This window comes from Temnothorax longispinosus, chromosome 10 (assembly GCF_030848805.1).
Source record: "Temnothorax longispinosus isolate EJ_2023e chromosome 10, Tlon_JGU_v1, whole genome shotgun sequence".
NCBI lineage: Eukaryota > Metazoa > Arthropoda > Insecta > Hymenoptera > Formicidae > Temnothorax > Temnothorax longispinosus.
The window spans coordinates 11,778,493-11,797,005 of NC_092367.1; the positions used below are offsets into that span (position 1 = coordinate 11,778,493).

The 18,513-nt window shown below is 31.2% G+C and overlaps 1 protein-coding gene and 1 long non-coding RNA gene across 8 annotated transcripts in view; one reads left to right on the forward strand and one right to left on the reverse strand.

Moving 5' to 3' along the window:
- Positions 1-18,513, forward strand: part of LOC139820711 (uncharacterized) — a 122,422-nt gene that overhangs the window by 82,775 nt on the left and 21,134 nt on the right. The gene's annotated exons all lie outside the window — the stretch shown is intronic.
- Ecr (ecdysone receptor) overlaps positions 1-18,513 on the reverse strand; it is a 185,360-nt gene that overhangs the window by 29,757 nt on the left and 137,090 nt on the right. For all 6 annotated transcript variants that reach the window (XM_071791165.1, XM_071791166.1, XM_071791167.1 and 3 more), the window contains one exon: positions 14,093-14,550. In XM_071791165.1, the coding sequence (XP_071647266.1) occupies positions 14,093-14,550 (458 nt within the window). The remainder of the gene's footprint in view (positions 1-14,092; positions 14,551-18,513) is intronic.

Consider the following 18,513-nt stretch of genomic DNA (forward strand, 5'->3'; position numbering starts at 1 on the left):
CTTACGATTTGCGATTTACGAACTAACTACCTTAAAGGCTTTGGCACATAGAAAAACTTAAGCAGTAACACGTTAGCAGTAAGAAAATCAACAGTTTGGATTTGCTACCGCTTATGTTATGCCTTAAGTTCTTGACTGTGATTGGCTGATTTGCTTAAGTTTTACTGCTTAAGTTTTTTTGTGTGCCAAGGCCCTAAGCGTCGACTCCTTTAATGTTTGAGATTACCAATCATATGATATACTGCCATATTCTTGGTTGGATAAAGCGACATATTTCAAAATGTAAATATTGTAAAATTAAAAATATTAAGTGTAAAATATTAATATCTTAAAACTAAACATATACTAGAAATAAAAGAATATTTTAGCGATTTATTTATAATTACACTTTATTATACTATAAAATATAAATTATAAATAAAATAATAAAAACAATAAAAGCATTAGTTTAAAGATGAATTACATGTATTTTATATATAACATATTAGAAATTAATATAAATAAAATTTACATACATATAAAAACATATAATTATTAAAATTTTTATTAATACATTCGTTAAGATTATATAATGTTCGTTAATTTCAAATTTAGAGACCATAAAATATACAGAGTGTTTCAAAAAGGTTAGGCGGGCTATACGTAGTCTTGTTTTTCTTATCAAGACAAATAAAAATGTTCCTATAAAACATGTTCCTAAAACGCTTCGTTAAAGGATAAATGTCAAGTTAAGATTTAAAGAATAAATTTTTATATGGAGAAAAAGTTTGAGTTGCTACAAGAGAATAATAATGTTATTTTTCGCTCATCAATACAAAGGAGTTATGAAAACCATATGAGAGTAGCTGCTATATGGATGTTATAACCATAATATATACGGATGTTACAACTATAATGATTATTTCTTATAGGTACGGTTCCTGCAACCATAGTTATATACATATGTTATCCTAGCTTAAGTTGATGGCACTTACAATGTCTACCTGTATGAAGTGCATATATGTGTTACGGTAGAACTATCTTCTTGGCATTGATAAGACATCTGTAGGAATTTGAAAGTGTATTGGATATTGATGAAATTCAATTGAGAATAACGCACTTTTTAGCTGATTGTTGTAGTTAACCCTTCGTGTGTAACGTCGGGTCACTCGTGCCCTGGCGAAAGTGACTGTCCCCTGTAGCTCAAAGGGAGGGGGAGGGGGCGGGACCAAACTATACTGAAAAAAATTGTATACTACTAAGCTACTAGCTCCCCAAGCGCCGACGGTCTAGTGCGTAAACAGCCGTTGTGAGAGCCAAACGAAATTTTGAAAGTGCACGAGTGACCCGACGTTACACATTACGTTGATTAAAAATAGCAGGTGAGTAAAATGTTTATTTTAATTTGGATGTTTTTTTTACTAAAAATTCATGTTTTTTCATTGGGAATTGATAGATTAATCTTAGTTATCGATAAATAATATGTTTTGACTGTGCACAATAATTTAGCATCGATATAATTTTTTCATATTTTTGTACTTTTTTATAATTTTGTAATAAATAATTGTGATTGATTACATTTTCATGACGAAACGTGATTAAAAATGAATAAAATGTGTATTTTACTGTAAATTGTACCTATTTACGTACTTTCAAAAAACGTGATTTTGATGCTCAAAACTTAAGCATCCCATTAATTTATACATACTTCCAATATTTTTTTCTTTAAAGTTCTATTCTTAAACTTTAATTTCTTTTTTTCTTTTTTTTAATATATTAATTTTTGCCAAAGTTACGATTTTTTGAAGAAAATGGTCCATTCTTCACGTTTTTATTTGTTTATATAAATATATTGTTTAAACAAATGAAAAAATCGGCAATATAGCGATTGATCCTTAAAGTAGGATAGTTAATAAGGTAACATGAATTTTTTCAGATTTTTTTAGAACACTTTAAAGTATTTTTTAGGCGTCGGACACGAGTGACCCGACGTTACACACTACAGGTGCCGAAAAAGACGTTACACACGAAGGGTTAATCCCCACTGCCTTCATCTTGCCATTTATCTCTCTAACAACGAGTCATCTTATAAGATAAGAGCACGAATCTGATTGTTAGTTACTGCGAGCATTTCGCTGACTGAGATATAAACTATAACGTGATTTATTTTAAATCTTACCTTTGAAAATAGGAATAAAGTTCTCAAATCCTATGCTTTGAAGATAAAGCTCGCAAGCTTTATTCATAATTAAATTACACAATTGTATCCACAATAAATATGCACAATATAACACACTATATATTTTACATGAAAATCCTTCTGCGATTAAACTGAACTTTCACAATCAGTGCTGTATCGTGCAACTATATTTTATAGATCTCTCAACCATATTATTTATACTGCAGACCACATTAGAGATATAGCAATAATTCTTCAGTTGAGCCATATGAGGGTATTGCAACCGAATGTTACTTAGTGAGAACCTGAGAACTACGATTATAAGAACCATATAGATGTTCATATCTTAACAGCTATATTCAATGTAATATCAATATAACTTAAATTCACATACATTTCTTTTTCAATCATAGAGAATGTTGTTGTAACAACCATAGCAATTTTCTCCATGTACGTTATACATACTAATATATTTATTTTTAAAAATTTCAAAAATTAAATAAAGGAACAAAACTCAAAGATGTTCAAAATGTCCACCGTGTGAAGAAATGCAATTGTTTTCAAATAGTCTCACAAATAAAAGTCAAGTGGATTTAAATCGGGCGCGGGCCATGACTGTGGGACTACCATTTGAAGGTCATTTGAAAACAATTGTTTACTCGATTCCGATTGACAACGAGTAACAACTTTTACAACGAATAGAAAATGAATGTCAAACGATACGCAATACCAGGAGTGTTAGAAAGCATAAGGCAGTTCATGATTCGAAGAGTCCAGAACTGCATTGCTTCACGTGTGTGATGGACATTTTAAACATCTTTAAGTTTTGTTTCTTTTTTTAATTTAAAAAATTTGTTTAAATACATAAATATTAGAACAATGTGTAAAATGTAAATATTTTTTAAATGTAAAAATTTATTCTTTGAATCTTAACTTGACGTTAACCTTTTAACAAAGCGTTTTAGAAATATGTTTCATAGGAACATCCTGCTTGTCTTGATAAAAAGAACATGACCATGTATAGCCCGTCCAACCTTTTTAAAATGCCCTATATATGCTTAGTAAAGAATTAAATACATAAAACAGAACATAAATTTTACCTTCTAATAAAGATTTCACATTTGTTGAAAGATTTATGGAATTTATATTGGAATTGCATGCGGTTGTAACCTCTATTTTTTAATGTTCACCACAAATTCTATAATTAGTATATAATTTTTTCAAAGGTGACTCTATGCATCTGTCACAAAACTTTAACTATGGCCGGTATTCATAATCAATTCTTATATTTAACACCGTCTTAAGGGGATCCTGCAGCCGTATGATTTACCGACATCGTTTTTCGATGGATCTTTTAATTGGCTTTATAGAATTGCAAAAATCTTTTGCAGAATTAAAGTCCGCACAAAAATCTAGGGTAACAAACGCGATTTTAAATTAAAAACACGAAAAATTAAAAATATTACTTATTTGGGCACATACAGCTGTCACCTGACGACAATATTTGTTTAAAACAAAAATTCTGCAGTTTATACATACATAATGTTTATCGTCTGCTCTTGGGAAAATATGTAGGAATAATATCGTGCAAGTAGAAGTAAGATTCAATGCGTAAAAAAAAGATCCATCAAAAAATTATTTTAGTAATGCAAATACGGATGCAGAATGACAAGAAGAGCAGCAACAGTAGTTGCCGGATCTTGCGAGAGATGGCGAGCAATCGAACAAGGACAAATGTCATTTCGTTAGACAAAGACAGATATAGGGAAAACAAAATTAGAAAGGTTGACATTATCGACATCAAAGAAGTTCGCCTGTCACTGCGTAAATACGATCTTTCCAGCGAGAAATGACTTATCGAATCGACGTCTAATTGACGTCGAAATCATCGATATTACCAGACTCTAAACAGGCAAATTATGTATTTTCTGATAAGGAGATGCTGGAACCGGAAATAAGTTGGCGCTGCAAGTTCATATTTTTTAATGAACTATAGCTCAAACGATTGCTCCCTAATTGCTCCCTCAGAATCAACAATTGCTCCCTTTTTAAAATTATTACTTTTTGAAATATTTAATAAAAACAAAAAATTTCTAATTTTTATTGAAAAACATATTTATAATAATTCTATGCAACTAAATCCGGCATAGAACGATTGCTCCTTCATTGCTCCTTATTGCTCCATCATAATTTTAATGATTTATTGCATTTTTATTGAAAAATTAACAAATTAATTATTTCACAAGTAACGCCGCCGCCGCCACTATCGGCCGCCTATTGTAACTATGGCTCGGCAGCCATTGGCGGAAATATTCAAACGTAATATAATAGCTCTATTGTTCATAACTATATCTCAAAGAGTTTAGTCAACATTTTCTATTGATTTTCGGTAGAATAACTATTTCTCGCTTCGCTCTATTGGGATTTTCAATCGCTCTATTCGTCGCTGCTTTTCTGTAAGAGCTGCAAGTTGATTGGCTTAAACCAAAACTCGAACGCAGTTCTAGCAATGTGGACACAAGGCTTAAATGCCTATCTACAATAGGTGTTTTAAGCCCTAAGCCCTAAGAAATTTACCAATCACAGTCAATTTATTCTCTTCAAATTTAATTGTGATTGAACAATTTCTTAAGGCTTAGGGCTTAAAACACCTATTGTAGATGGGCACTAAGGCTGAGTTTCCACTACTGAGCGCGTCACGCATCGCGTTATCCGTCGCGACCAATCAAAACATCTTATTTTATTACATTATTTGTAATGGGATGTTTAGATTGGTTAAGCCCCTTGCACAGTGCCAGACAACAGGCAATAGGAACAGGAAATAACCAAAAAATTGTTAATTACAACCTAAAAAGTTCGAATGCTATGATTGGTTGGCAACAGGCAATAGGCACAAAATTTCCAACGTGACGGAAACTCTGTGTCTATTGCCTGTGTCACTGTTTATTCTGCATTTATACATGATTTCTGATTTCTATTCCCTGTTCCTATTGCCTGTTGCCTGGCATTGTGCAAGGGGCTTTAACGACAGATGACGCGACGCGTGACGCGCACAGTGGAAACTCAGCCTAACGTCAATAAGGGCTCATGCTGACAGGTGGGCAATTAAGGAACAATCGTTTTATGTTGGATATACTTGCAGAAGACTGTGAGAAATGTATTTTTCCAAGAAAATAAACAGTTTCTTCGCTAAAATATCATACAAAATTAATTATACGAATGGAGCGATTGAAAATCCCAATAGAGCGAAGCGAGAAATAGTTATTCTACCGAAAATAAATAGGAAATGTTGACTAAACTCTTTGAGATATAGTTATGAACAATAGAGCTATTATATTACGTTTGAATATTTCCGTCAATGGCTGCCGAGCCATAGTTACAATAGGCGGCCGATAGTGACGGCGGCGGCGTTACTTGTGAAATGATTAATTTGTTAATTTTTCAATAAAAATGCAATAAATCGTTAAAATTATGATGGAGCAATAAGGAGCAATGAAGGAGCAATCGTTCTATGCCGGATTTAGTTGCATAGAGTTATTATAAATATGTTTTTCAATAAAAATTAAAAATTTTTCGTTTTTATTAAATATCTCAAAAAATAATTGTTGATTCTGAGGGAGAAATTAGGGAGCAATCGTTTGAGCTATAATTCATTAAAAAATATGGACTTGCAGCGCCAACTTATTTCCGGTGATGCTGGAGCCGTAGCCGAACTCGATCAGCGTCGATAAAGAAGTGCTCACCGATTCTTACACATACATACAGAGCACCTACCCTGGTAACAAGTTTGGTAGTTCAGATGCGTCCCGAAGAAGTGCGCAAGAAAACAGTCCAAAATTGCGACAAAAGTGCATAATATCTGTGATTGAACGAGTACTTACTGTACTATTGCAGTAGTCTGCTGTAAGAAGCTACTGTGAAATTTTATACTATTTGTTAAAAGTAAACATGTAGCAGAAATGTGAAAACAATATGGAAGTATCTTTTGAGTACAGATCCAACCGGCAGAAACGTGAAAAGAACGTGCAAGCATCTGCCCGTGAGAAAAAGAGCAGTCGAGTGTGCTAAACGCTTGAAACATATTTGCAGCAAAATTTCACAAGTGTATGTTGCTTAAATTGTTGTTTTTGCCGTATAGATCCGAGTGACAGAAATGCGAAAAAAGCGTGCCAGCATCTGCCCGTCAGAAAAAGAACAGTCGAGCGCGCTAAACTCCCAGACAGCACAAAATATTTATAAAATATTTATAAAATATTTATAAAAAAGATTTAAATATTTTGAAAATATATACGTTGAATATTTTGTAAATATTATAATGTCCGAAAAATGAAAGTATCTAAAAGATTATAATAAATATTTTAAAATAAAGTGTAAATAATTATCATCAATATTATTAAAGTTGTTTTTAATTTATGTTATAAATATTTATAGAAATAATTACTGGTAAGTTAAGTGGAGATTGTGAAACTGTTATAGCTTCATGCTGTGAGATGTAGGCCATACGGTCCATTTTGGCGTTACGAATTTCGAAAAATGTTTGATTGATAAATCAGATGTACGGTATATTCTGCCAAAATAATAAAGATAACGCTCTCAATAACGATAAATAAAAAAAACAAGGCAAATGAGAGCTCGTTCGCGACGATGGACGGGCGACAGTAATAAAATATTACAAATTGAATAAAATATATATAATAAAGTAAACGTTTCGGTCCTTGATTTGGACCCTCCTCAGTACATATAGCTGGTCGAGTGAAATGCAGTGGTCACAAGTAGTCAAAAATGCCGCGTAATACTTATTGTATTACGCGGAGAGATGGTGTCGTATATCTTATCAATTTGACTGTCAGGTAACTCTTGTGATCACTTTTTAAGGTATGACTATATATATTTGTTTAATTTATTTCTTTTTATGGAATTAAGGTAACAGTAGTCACGTTGAGGATACGAGATCCACACTCTCATAATCGGAGAGCGGAATAACTGCATTTTTGACTACTTGTGACCACTGCATTTCACTCGACCAGCTATATGTACTGAGGAGGGTCCAAACCAAGGACCAAAACGTTTACTTTATTATATATATTTTATTCAATTTGTAATATTTTATTACTGTCGCCCGTCCATCGTCGTGAACGAGCTCTCATTTGCCTTGTTTTGTTTATTTGTGCCAAAATCATTTGTATTTCTGCTGCTCTACTTCTTTACGCAAGCATCTGCCGTAATTCTTGTTGAATTCTGCTGTATGTGCTAGTTTGCAACGATGCCGCTAGGCGGCGCGTAATGGTAAAACTAACTCGCAAGTAAATTTCAGTTGGGATCTAATATAAGCAGGCCTCCGGCGAAGCGCGAAGCAAAATCATGACATTCGCGACAATCTTCGCCAGCAATACAACGCAAGGCTTACCCAACACCACTGCGGTGTTATAAATATAAAAAATATTTTTGTAAATTATTTTAATCTTTTTAAAAAATATTTTAAAAATATTTTGTGCTGTATGGGTAGCAGTAGGCGCTGCTACAAATCTGGCGCGATTATGTTGCACTGCGATTTGCGCAAGCATCTGCCGCATTTCTTGCACTATTCTGCTATATGTAAATGCATACACATATCTTCCACAATTCTGTTGCACTACGACGAGAGCAAGTTTCTGCCAACAGAAAAATAGTCAAAGTTGGAAATAGAAAACGCATGATCTGTCCGAAAGTTAGTGCACGACTTTTCGTGCAGTTTACAGCAGAATTGCAAAGGAATGGTTACCAGGGTAACCTTGCATCTTCCACTGGTCTAAGTAATATCTTTTTTTTTAGGCTCCAAATCTTACTTTTAATTGCACGATATTATTCCTGACAGTTTTTTGTAGAGGGCTGTATTACTATTTTCTATAAAAAAACTGCAGAATTTTTGTATAAAGCAAATATTGTCGTCAGGTTAGGACAATATTTATAAAAATAATTTTTTTTTAGTTTATCAGAAAAAATAATGTACAGCCCTCTACATCTTTGTGCGTACTTTAATCGTGTAAAAGGATTTTCCATTGTGTTCAGCCAATTCAAAGATATTGCTTAGACCGATAATGTCAGTGTCGCTGTCACTCCAGGATCCCCTTAAGACAGAAACATACGTACATTCGCACATTTATTAAACAATAAATTAAATTAAGCAACTAATTAAATATTAATATTTAAATATTAATACAATAAGATATTTGTATTTACATTTATCTGCCTAATATATACATAGAAATAAATAATTATTGGTTATAAATTTTAATTAAATTTTTATTTATATTCTAATAAAAAAATGAGACATAAATATTTTTTTACATTATATGTCAAAATAAAATAAAATTTTCAAGTTTCGCTACTTATGTTATCAAATATTCAATATTAATCATCAAATATTCAATAATATTTGATAAAATATTGAAGACTAGATTTGTAATGTAATAGTCGTTTAATATTATTAGTGTATATTTAATTAGTGTTAATTTTATATTTGTTATAAACCAATTTTTAGAAATGTTGTTTGAATTGCATATTTATTTTTACTAACAAAGGACAACAAAAAAGATAATTTTTGATATATTTTACGAATATATACTATTAAACAATAAGTAGTGGAATGATTTTTTTAAACATATAATACAAGAAAGAGTTTATATGTTTTTTTGCTTCTGATAAAATCTACTTCAATATAGAGACGATTTCACAGTCTCCGATTAACTTCATCCTCCGATTAAACTTACTCTTCATCTCTTCCTAACTGTCCCCCTTATTAGAAAGAACCGAAGAGTGATTATGTTAATTGGAGACGGTGAAATCGGCCCATAGCTGCAGTGGGGAAATAATATCGAGTCGAAATCGATTTATTCTGAGTCAAAAAGTCATCAAAAGTTGTGACATAAATCAATCGAAATCGATGAATATTTCATATATGTTTTCGACGTCATATTAGACGTTGATTTGATGGATTATTTCTCGCTGGATTAAGATGTCATTAACTATCACAGAGCCGTATTAGCATCTTAAAACATTATTTAAGACGATTTTAAAATAAGAACTGACTATGGCCGGTATTCATAGTCGGATCTTATTTTAACTTTAAGACCGTCTTAAGTAATATCTTAAGATGCTAAGATACAGCTTTGTGATTGGTTATTGACATCTTAAGATTGTATCTTATATTTAAGACGATCTCAAATATAAGAACTGACTATGAATACCGGCCTATAACTTACAAGGGACATTCGGCAACGCAAAAATTCAAAAAATCTGAAACTGTGCAAAATAATAGAGTAGTAAGTTCTAATAACAAAACAATTTTTTGTTTGGGCTAAAAAATCGTTTTAAGGATTAAAACACTCCCTTAAAAAGATGGTTTTTACATTCCTAAGCGAATATCATCAAAACTAAGAGATATAAAAAATAGTTTAAAGAAAAGTTTTATGGTTTTAAACGTACTTTATAATCTGGCGTATCTGGATTTCTCAGAAATAATTTTTTTTTCAAAATACCCCCACTACTCATTATTGTTTTTCAATATTTTGAAAATTTTCTAAAATTATATTAAAACTTATGATGTTGCACAAAATTCAACCATGTAGGCGAGACCGGGGCGAAGTCGTCATCGGGGCGGAGTCGTTATTGCAATTATCTCGAAATCTGTATGTTGTGTAAGCTCGCCATTAATACTGTAAACGCGGCTTATGGTGCCTTATGGGGCGAAGTTGTCACCAAGCCATATCATGGAGGATTCCGGCGAAAATCAAAGTCAAATAAGCAGTAGTAGTCGGACTCCGGCGAGGACTTGGATAATATGTGCTGCGTGTGCTCAGAGATGACAGAATGGAGCTGACGAGAAACGTGCGAGCGTAGGGCACATAAGTGTGTGCGCTTTTCTTGTAATTATTTCCCGCCATCGTGTTTTTAATTAATGTTCCCATTTTTCTATTAAAAAATAATTAATAAAATGTATCCTATCATTTTTCATGATCGGAATTATGAATTTTTATTTAAAATTCAGTCCGAGAATGAAGTGACGACTCCGCCCCCGCAATTATGCTATAATTATCTCGAATTTAGTTTACCAGAAAACGTCTATATATAAATGCCGGAATAATCGCCTAAAAAATCGTGTTGCTAAGCAAAAAAAATTATAAGTTAGAATTAATGTTTTATGCTTTTACGACTCCTTTTGATTTTTGTTGATTCGCCATCGACGTTAGGATAGACGTATCCGCGCCTTTAATTTAATTTAATTTTAATTTTCTAAATGTTTTTTTACTTATTGGTTGAGGAAGACTCTGTAAAGCTCGAAACGTCCCCTTCCTACACTATTATGTATTGAGATATTAAACTAATTTTAATTTTATGACATCTATGCTTTGCTCAATTTTGGCCGTTTTATTTACTATTAAAAAAAATTTTGGGATGAAAAAACATTATCAATTTTATTTAAAATTGATTACATGTTTTTTTTTCACTTAATTTAATATTTTTAGTTATTCTGCATATAAGTGCTTAAGAAGACCACCTGGTCTAGAGTGCTAAAAAACGATTTTTATACTAAAAAAAAGAGGTTGTGCTATTAACTTTATGTTTGTACATATATATCTTGTTTATATTTTATAGAATATCCATGAATTTTGATAACAAAAATAATATAAAATTATCTACATGGGCAGTAGACGTGTCCACACTGATTTTGTCAAATAGGTGACAGTGTAGAGAAAATATCTCAAATACAATGAATTGGGTCAAATTATAACTATTTTCTCCGTACGAAAAACCTAACAAAAGAATAAATTTTTGAAAAATAATATTTCTTTTGACAACTTAATGGAAAAAATAAGGATATAAAAATAAACATTTTTTTAATAATGGCATATTTTTATCAATTCACAATTTTCTATAATTTGAATAGATTTAGCATTGATGAATGCGTTTATCATTATTAATCTCAAATCAATTTTGTTTTTTTTATTTTAAGTGACTTGTTTTAACTCTGTAGTGTCAGCAATTTCACAAAAATCAATGTGGACACGTCTACTGACTGTGTAGATATCTCGACAATTTTATATTCTTTTTGTATATCAAAATTCATGGATATTCTATAAAGTATAAATAAAATATGTGTACAAACATAAAATTGAACATAGCACTAATCGTTGAAAAAAAATGTAAAATTGTTATTTTTTTAGCGCTCCAAACCAGGTAATCTCCTTAAGATAAGATTATAATTATTATAAAAAATTAATAATTTGCGAAATATTTTTCCTCTTGCAAAAAAATCAGGGTATAAATTTTCTTACATAAATTGAATTTTTTTGATATTTTCTATATAGAAGTATCATAAAATATACTTTATAAGTCATTTCATAATTTACTCTAACGTTCAATAAAATCATAAAATGACCCTCGAGAATTAAAAATAAGAGAGAAAAGAGGCAATTAGGGTCGGACGCGGTTCTTCGTGCGTGGAATCAGTTTATTCGTCTTCTTGAAGTACATTGATATGAACGTTTCGACTCATTTTTGAGTCATCCTTAGCATTAACAAAACGATTTGCCGCACGTTCTCCATGTCAACTGGCGAGCTTACAGACTCGAATTAACGTGGACCAAATGATCCTTTTCTGTAATTTTTTAAGAATAATGAGATGAAATAAGAACGAAAAGCTTTATAGACTCACCAAAAGGTCAAAGTGAACGTGGAGCATGAAGCCGTATAACATAAAAATAGCGAGGGACTTCTTCGTCCCATCCACACGTTACAACAGCAATGAAATGACAAAAATTTGAAAGGAAGAAGCGTGTCAACAAGTCAAACCATCGGTAACGTTTTACATAGGTAGTTGTGTCAATAAGATAATATATTGTTGTGATATCGGCTCCGGAGTACCAATGACAACACCAGAACTCGACACGTCACCAAGTTTAGTTAACCAGTAAGAAGTGTTCATGGGCATAGTTACAATTGATTTAAAACAGCTATATATGCGTGGTGTAAAAATTCGGTGTCATTTTGCAAATTAATGCTATTTCTCTGTAATTTTATATGAGTCATTTCCGAGACTAATCTCCTGGATAAATATCTTTCTTTATCCAGAATTTTCATTAATTTGCAAAATGACACCAAATTTTTACACCACGCATATATAGCTGTTTTAAATCAATTGTAAACTATGCCCATGAACACTTCTTACTGGTTAACTAAACTTGGTGACGTGTCGAGTTCTGGCGTTGTCATTGGTACTCCGGAGCCGATATCACAATAATATATTATCTTATTGACACAACTATATATCTATGTAAAACGTTACCGATGGTTTGACTTGTTGACACGCTTCTTCCTTTCAAATTTTTGTCATTTCATTGCTGTTGTAACGTGTGAATGGGACGAAAAAGTCCCTCGCTATTTTTATGTTATACGGCTTCATGCCCCACGTTCACTTTGACCTTTTGGTGAGTCTATAAAGCTTTTCGTTCTTATTTCATCTCATTATTCTTAAAAAATTACAGATAAGGATCATTTGGTCCACGTTAATTCAAGTCTGTAAGCTCGCCAGTTGACATAGAGAACGTGCGGCAAATCGTTTTGTTAATGCTGAGGATGACTCAAAAATGAGTCGAAACGTTCATATCAATGTACTTCAAGAAGACGAATAAACTGATTCCACGCACGAAGAACCGCGTCCGACCCTAATTGCCTCTTTTCTCTCTTATTTTTACTCTAACGTATTTAGATATAAAAAATATGAAATGAATATGTCTCATACTTAGTTTCCACCTTACTTCTTACGTAAAAAATAACAAGATAAATCATTAATCAATTTAATTAATTAATAGGCATAAAAAAACTCAGTTATTTCTAAGGTAAATTACGAACCCCTCTCCAATGACTTTCTCCTTCACATATATTATAGAGCTCATTCTCCTAAGTAACCATCAGAAGGTTTTAGCCGTCGCTCGTTGTTTATTAAAAAGTTATGAACAAATATAATTGCAAAATATAACACTTTGTATTAGTGCTTAGGAAAGTAATTTGCTGATATGTGTGCATAAACAGTACACATATCAGCAGATTACTTCCTTAAGCACTAATACAAAGTGTTATATTTCTCCAACTTTTTTGTTAATAACTTTTTAATAAATAACGAGCGACGGCTAAAGCTAAAAAGAAAATGCGCGTTTCTGAAATGTGGGTGCATAAAATGTAAAGATTTCAAAAAAAGAAAAAAAAATTCCAATAGTTGATCCTGATCGTACGTCAAATGTAGAAATTCATAGAGCAACATATGTTAATCGTTTCGAATTTCTCGATACATTGAATATTTTTATTTCCTGACAATGTACGAATATGATGACCTTTATGAAAGTTTATATGTAAACATCGTAATAGTGAGAAGTATTTTTTTAAGGAACGAATTTATATTAAAGCTGTATATCGTATAAAGGTTCCTTATACGGAATAATAAATTTAATTAAATCAGATTTTTCACATTTCTTTTGTTTATAACTTTTTAATAAACAACAAGCGATGGCTAAAACCTTCTGATTACTCAGAAAGATGACCTCTATAATATATGTGAAGAAGAAAGTCATTGGGGGGAGGGGGGTTCGTAAGGGTAAATATTTATCAAAATATCTAATTGTAAATTATACTTTTTTTTCTTAATCGCAATTATGTATTTTCTTTATGGCAATCGATTTATTTCATAATTTTGTACGTAAAAAAATTAAGATAAAATCATCGGAAAGTAAATATTTTATACGAGACATTTCATGTTTTAGATTAAAAGTTAGTAAATTAGATTAAAATCATGGTATTAGATGTTTTGCATGAAATGTTTGCTGAAGAAAAATTTAACTCATGAAAATAGCTTTAAAAAAAAAACATCATATAATTTAAATAATACGATATAGTATCTACCTTCTGCGCTTTCTTCTCTTTTCTCTTCACCGCACATTGGTACTCGGGCACAACACATTCCGGCCTCATGCCAACCGTCAGACACTTCTTCAGTCTGCACTCCTGGCACTTGCGGCGCATATACATGTCGATTTCGCAGCCGTTGCCATATTTACACTGATACACAGCGTTCCTGGTGATGCTTCGTCTGAAAAAGCCCTTGCAGCCTTCGCACGTAAGGGCGTTGTAATGATAACCAGACGCACGATCGCCACATACAAGGCACAATTCTTCTTGTTGTCGAGGCGTAGGTCCTTTTCTCTTCTTCGCATCGCATCCCTCATTACTACCACTTCCAACCCCGTTGCCTCCGCCACCGTTCCCACCTCCGTTACTACCACCACCCCCGCTGCCGCCGCCACCTCCGGAATTATTTCCATAGCCATTTATTGAACCCGGTTGAGATAATTCGTCCCTTCCTGGAATTAAAATATGAAGTTTATCATAGTGATATAAGTATTTAATTGCGTTATAATTGAATCGACTGTAAGATTACAATAGTAACATAGAATTTTTTGTAAAGAAACTTTTTGTTAAATATAATAAACATATTTTTAATTGCTCCTGTAGTTCATAATATAGTGAGCAAATATTAGTACAAATATAATAGTAGTATTATAGGTATTAGGTAATAGTATAGTAATATAATAGTATTAGATACTAGTGCAGTTACTAGATTCTAATATAATTTTGGTGAGTTTAATTTTTGTGATACTGCAGGTATCTTTACGGATTTTGTGCCAGTTATTCGCCATTAAACATAAGTATCATAAACATAAGCATATTACGTACTTTGATGCAATTATCTAAATCTAAACTAAATCTAAAATTACATTAGTTCCAATTTTTGACGATGGGTATGGTAGAATGTACCTATATCAATGTATATCAATAATTAAATAATTTATTGTGTACAGATAAAAGTTTTCAATGTAATCGTAGCCCCTAACTATTAAAAAACACGAATGCTGTAGCTTCTCTACATGAAGTGTAAATTCGATGCAACTTAAAGTCCTTCTAGTCTGGCCAACTTGACAGTTCTGGCAAAATTCTGCGAGAGAGAAGAATATACATTCATATCACTTTCTTTTTCTTTCTTATGTCTCTTTCTCTTGCTTTTGCCAAGAAATGGCGAACCAATCAAAGTTGCTGCTAAAGTTGCGTATGGCCAGACTCTGAGTTGATTAGAGGGACTCTAAATCAACTCATACATAAAAATTATATTCATGCACGATAATGGAGAGATGGTAATTCATTGGTAAAATTGTTTTACACGTCTGAAAATTAAATTCGTTAAAATTACATTGATTTCAATCCTGATATGAGATTGCACAATCAAATTCTGAGTAAATATTTTTAATAAATAGATTAACCATTTGTTTATTACTTTGTTCTATCAAACTTATTTTATACAAAATGCATAAGCAATTAGTGTATTTATTAATTAATCTAATTTAAGCTGATTTCTTTTGCTAAAAGATTACTTTATGTGATCAGTATAAATGCAATACTCAAATTTATGTTTGCAGAGTTGGGTTTCCAAGAACAACGTTTTTTATAACTTTAACGTTAATAAATAAATATAGATTTGTTTTTGACAATTTTTATTTCTTCATATAAACTATCTCATAGAGTAAGTACATATTTTTATGTCTCTATAACTTTTCCTTTTACACAATAATGTTTAATCTCATGAAATCTTCTTTATAAAATACTATATTATTCTTTATTTTATATCACACGTGCGTGGAAAGTGGGCCATTACGCGCGCGCCATCTGTGCGACAAATAGCCAATTCCATACACGAGTCAAAACAGTGCGGTAATGTAACATTACCGGACTGTTTCTTCGAAACAACAACAATGTTTCTTCGAAACAGTGCGGTATTGTTACATTACCGCACTGTTTTGACTTGTGTATGGAATCGGCCATCCTTCGCACAGATGACGCGCGCGCAATAATGGGCCACTTTCCACGCACTTTGTAATATAAAATAGGGTGTGTAACACGTGCGGGTTGAGAATTAGACACTCGTGCGGGTGATCGCACTCGTGTCCAATTCTCAACTTCCCGCACTTGTTACACAAATAATTATTCTTTATAAGCACTATGTAGGGGAGAGTGGGGCAAAGTGGGCATGTGGGGCAAAGTGAGCACTTGCAATAAATTTTTATGTATTTATTATAAAGTCGTAATAATTGCATTTAAAACTTCTATTAGAATGTATAAGATAATAAAAATTAAAATTACTTTGTTTTAAGCGCGTTTTTTTAAATTAAAAATAATAATTACGAGCTAGAGGAATTGAATTATTCATCATATTATTATATACCTATAATAATTGCTAAACACATTGAATAAAGAAATATTGATTTTCAACTAAACATATATAACATATATTGTTTACTGCATACAGTAATAAAAAATTAATGCTTTTTAATTATTTAACATTTTTATCAGTTAAAAACTACTAATATTATACTCGGCGCAAAGTGAGCGGAGTAAAGTGAGCAGTCACGCTGCTCCAACTACTCTAACGCCACGAAGCGGATTAGCTGTGCCGAAGTGTAAAAAGTATACCGGCTAGTTTTACCAAAGATATGTTTATTATTTAGCCTTTTATTTGTTACGTAAATATACTTTTTAACAAAATTGATAACTTATTGCATAACACATCTAAAATCAATGTTATCGTTGAAGATCTAATCATAACTAAGTTGTTTTTACTAAATGTTCCTAAATGTTCAAAAACATGTTATATTATATAGTCAATAAATATTTGCAAAAATAAATGAATATATTTATTTATTGATAACATTAATTTAAATACTTTGTTTTCTAAATATTATATATTTATCTCGCATATTTATTTATTTTTCCTGATATCAACTTACATGCTCACTTTGCTTCACGCTTTGGGGCAAAGTGAGCATTTGTATTACTTTTGAATTTCGCTTATTACTTTTTGACTTGAATCCAACAAATTTACTTAACTGACATATTTAACTTGACGATAGTATATAAATAATACATATTTAAGCTTTAACTTAGTTTTTATAACGATTTGAAATTATCTATGCCCACTTTGCCCCACTCTCCGCTATGTAATTTGTGAATGTACACGTGCACGTACGTGCGTGTATGTGTGCAGGTCTGGAATTATTTATTAATTAAGATTTCAAGTTAAGAAAATTTAAAATATAAAAACCATTATAACTGTTTTTATTATACTTAAGTTTTTATTATACTTTTTATTCTCCCTTTTAAAAGAGGGGAATTATATTAGAACAGATTAAAAAAATATTTTTTTCTTTTTATTATGTAAAAGTATTGAAGGCTGTAGATATGTATATTTACAGAGTTCTACTTTATTAAAGTTCAAAGAACAAAGTTGTAAAACATTCCTGAGCTTTTCACGCTGCTCCAGTGCGCTATTCGGTAGTTAATAGAAAAATATAAAAAAATATTTAAGCATCGTAGACAACATCGTAATTTAAAAAAAAGTCACGTGTCATTGTGAATGACACAAAAAAGGATAAAAACGACTCTGAAGCTACAAAAAGTAAAAAAATTTCTGTTAAATGTTAACAGTTGCTAACTCAACTTACGAATTACTATGATCTTGCTATATACAGACACAAAAACTCAATATTGAAGAAATGAGTAATATAATTTGGACAATTTATTATCACAAATGTTAATTAAGTTAATTAAGAATATAGATAAAATATAGATAATATAAAATGCAATATCATTATGATATTCGTAAAATAAAACCAGTTGATGTAAACTGACGTTATTAGATATATTTAGAAATTATTGTATGCAAGATAAATCAATAAAAATAAGAACAATATATGCGAATAAACATAGCTTAAAGAATAAAGAGATATTATAAAGCTATATGTATAATTAAAAAATAATTTTGAAAAATCTATTAAAAATTTACCAAATAATTGTCAATTATAAAAAAGTCGATAAGTAAAACTTTTTTATCAATAAATTTATCACAAAAAAGAAAAGAGAGAAAAAAGGAAAAAGACACAAAAAACTAAAATTATATTATTAAAAAATTTTATGAAAATGCCTAATTTTAAAGTAGATTTATTATATTAAATAGAAATCTCTATATATATAAAATAGAATGTCTGTATGTATGTTTGTTCTTTATACACTCGTAAACTATTCGACCGAATTTTTACCAAAAGTATATAAAATAAGGGTAGAATTTTCTGGGGAGTGTTATAGAATGTATAGTTTTTCGTTTCCAATTCTTTTTGGAAATCGGTTACAAAATTTTTCCAATTTTTTAAGAAATAATTGAGTGAATCTTAAAGAATTGTATACCACGGAATTGAACTTCAGTCAATAAAAAAGTAATA